Below are 1562 nucleotides of genomic sequence, written 5' to 3' on the forward strand. Positions count from 1 at the left end.
ATCAACAATAATAATAATAATAATAATAATAATAATAATAATAATAATAACAATAATAAAAATAATGATTAGTAGTAGTAGTAGTATTGTTATTAGTAGTCGTAAAGTAATATTGTGCAGTACTCTGCTATGGAATATGAAATTATATTATTAATATTAGACATTTTAATATCTATTTTTATAAAAATTTATTATTTTATAGTTTTATTGCGTTGAAATTAATAATAATTAGCAGTAGTAGTGGTATAAGAAGAGTTTGTGCTAAATAATATTAACTATTATTATTAATAATAATAATAATAATAATAATAATAATAATAATAATAATAAATTGTAGTTATTTTTAATATGAATCATGAATGATTACAAATAATAAACACACATTCGGTACAACAATACAGTTGTTTATTGCTAAATTATGTTTTGGGATTATTGGCATTATAAAATCAACTGGCATATACTGGCATATCAAATCTATAAGACACAAGGGTGTGCATCAGTGTGTTTTTACCACAGTAAAAACACATTAATGCTTATGCCACTTTTCATCATGGTCAACAACACCTCTTAACTGTGGTAAATTCACTACAGTTCTCTTTGCCACAATAAAACATCCCAGGACAGTCCAATTCTTCATCCATATCCTGTAAATCTCCTGAGATGAAAACAGTATTTAAAAGAACCTAATGAAATATTACACATCACTACAGGCCAAAAAACTCGTATCAGTGAGCTAATAAACCCAAAACTAAAGTTTATTACCAAGTGCGTTGCTTCATTTTTTGCAAGGCTGTAAAATCCGAAAAAGTAATGTCAGCTAATTGAAATTCACAGCGAGCGTTTTCCAGCTGACTAGCCATATAACATCTCTGTTTAGCTGCTGTAATAAGGTCTGTTAGTTAAGCTGTGGGCTTTTACCTTCAAACATACTGAGAGTAGTAGCAAGACAGCGAGTCTTTTCAGATCTACCCTACTTCCTTTTATAATTTGATTATAACTGACACAGTAAGCACTTCACACACATTTTCAGTTAAATAAACATTGTAAATGTCACATTTAGTCAGTCCAAACAGTTATTTTTTAAAAGATTTTTTTACATAGCGGGAATGGGATTCGAACCCACCTCTACCTCCATATGCACATTTGCATCTGAAGCATTGTTATTAAATATTAGACTACAGCTTGTATTTTGAATCTTTATGTGAATTGTATTACGTTTATTTGTATCTTTACGTTAACTGCATTATATTTATTTGCATTTAATTAGGTTTAAATTTGATTGTGCCTCAGAAGGTTGTTGGGTCGAGTCCCAGGGCTGCTAAAACTTGTAACTAATTTGCATCTTAATAATGTGCTGTGTGAGTGTCTCCAGGTACAGATACTGTTCAATAATGTGTGCTAATGCCATCAGATCTCGCTTTGCTTTCACGTCGACTGTGTTTACCTTGATTAATGGACCAGGTGTATTTGGAGGCGGCGGAGTTACACAGGAGACACGGAACGGAAGGGCTGGAGTCTCCCTCAGCAAAACACATCCCATCTATATTACACGTCCCTTCCTA

General features: G+C 31.4%; 1 protein-coding gene across 1 annotated transcript in view; it reads right to left on the minus strand.

Annotated features, from left to right (window-relative positions):
• The window catches only part of LOC107600990 (von Willebrand factor D and EGF domain-containing protein), a 70526-nt gene that overhangs the window by 30652 nt on the left and 38312 nt on the right, over positions 1–1562 (minus strand). The window contains exon 16 of the mRNA XM_016292994.1: positions 1445–1559. Within this exon, the coding sequence (XP_016148480.1) occupies positions 1445–1559 (115 nt within the window). The remainder of the gene's footprint in view (positions 1–1444; positions 1560–1562) is intronic.

Source organism: Sinocyclocheilus grahami, unplaced genomic scaffold, assembly GCF_001515645.1.
Source record: "Sinocyclocheilus grahami isolate Dianchi unplaced genomic scaffold, SAMN03320097.WGS_v1.1 scaffold295.1, whole genome shotgun sequence".
NCBI classification, from domain to species: domain Eukaryota; kingdom Metazoa; phylum Chordata; class Actinopteri; order Cypriniformes; family Cyprinidae; genus Sinocyclocheilus; species Sinocyclocheilus grahami.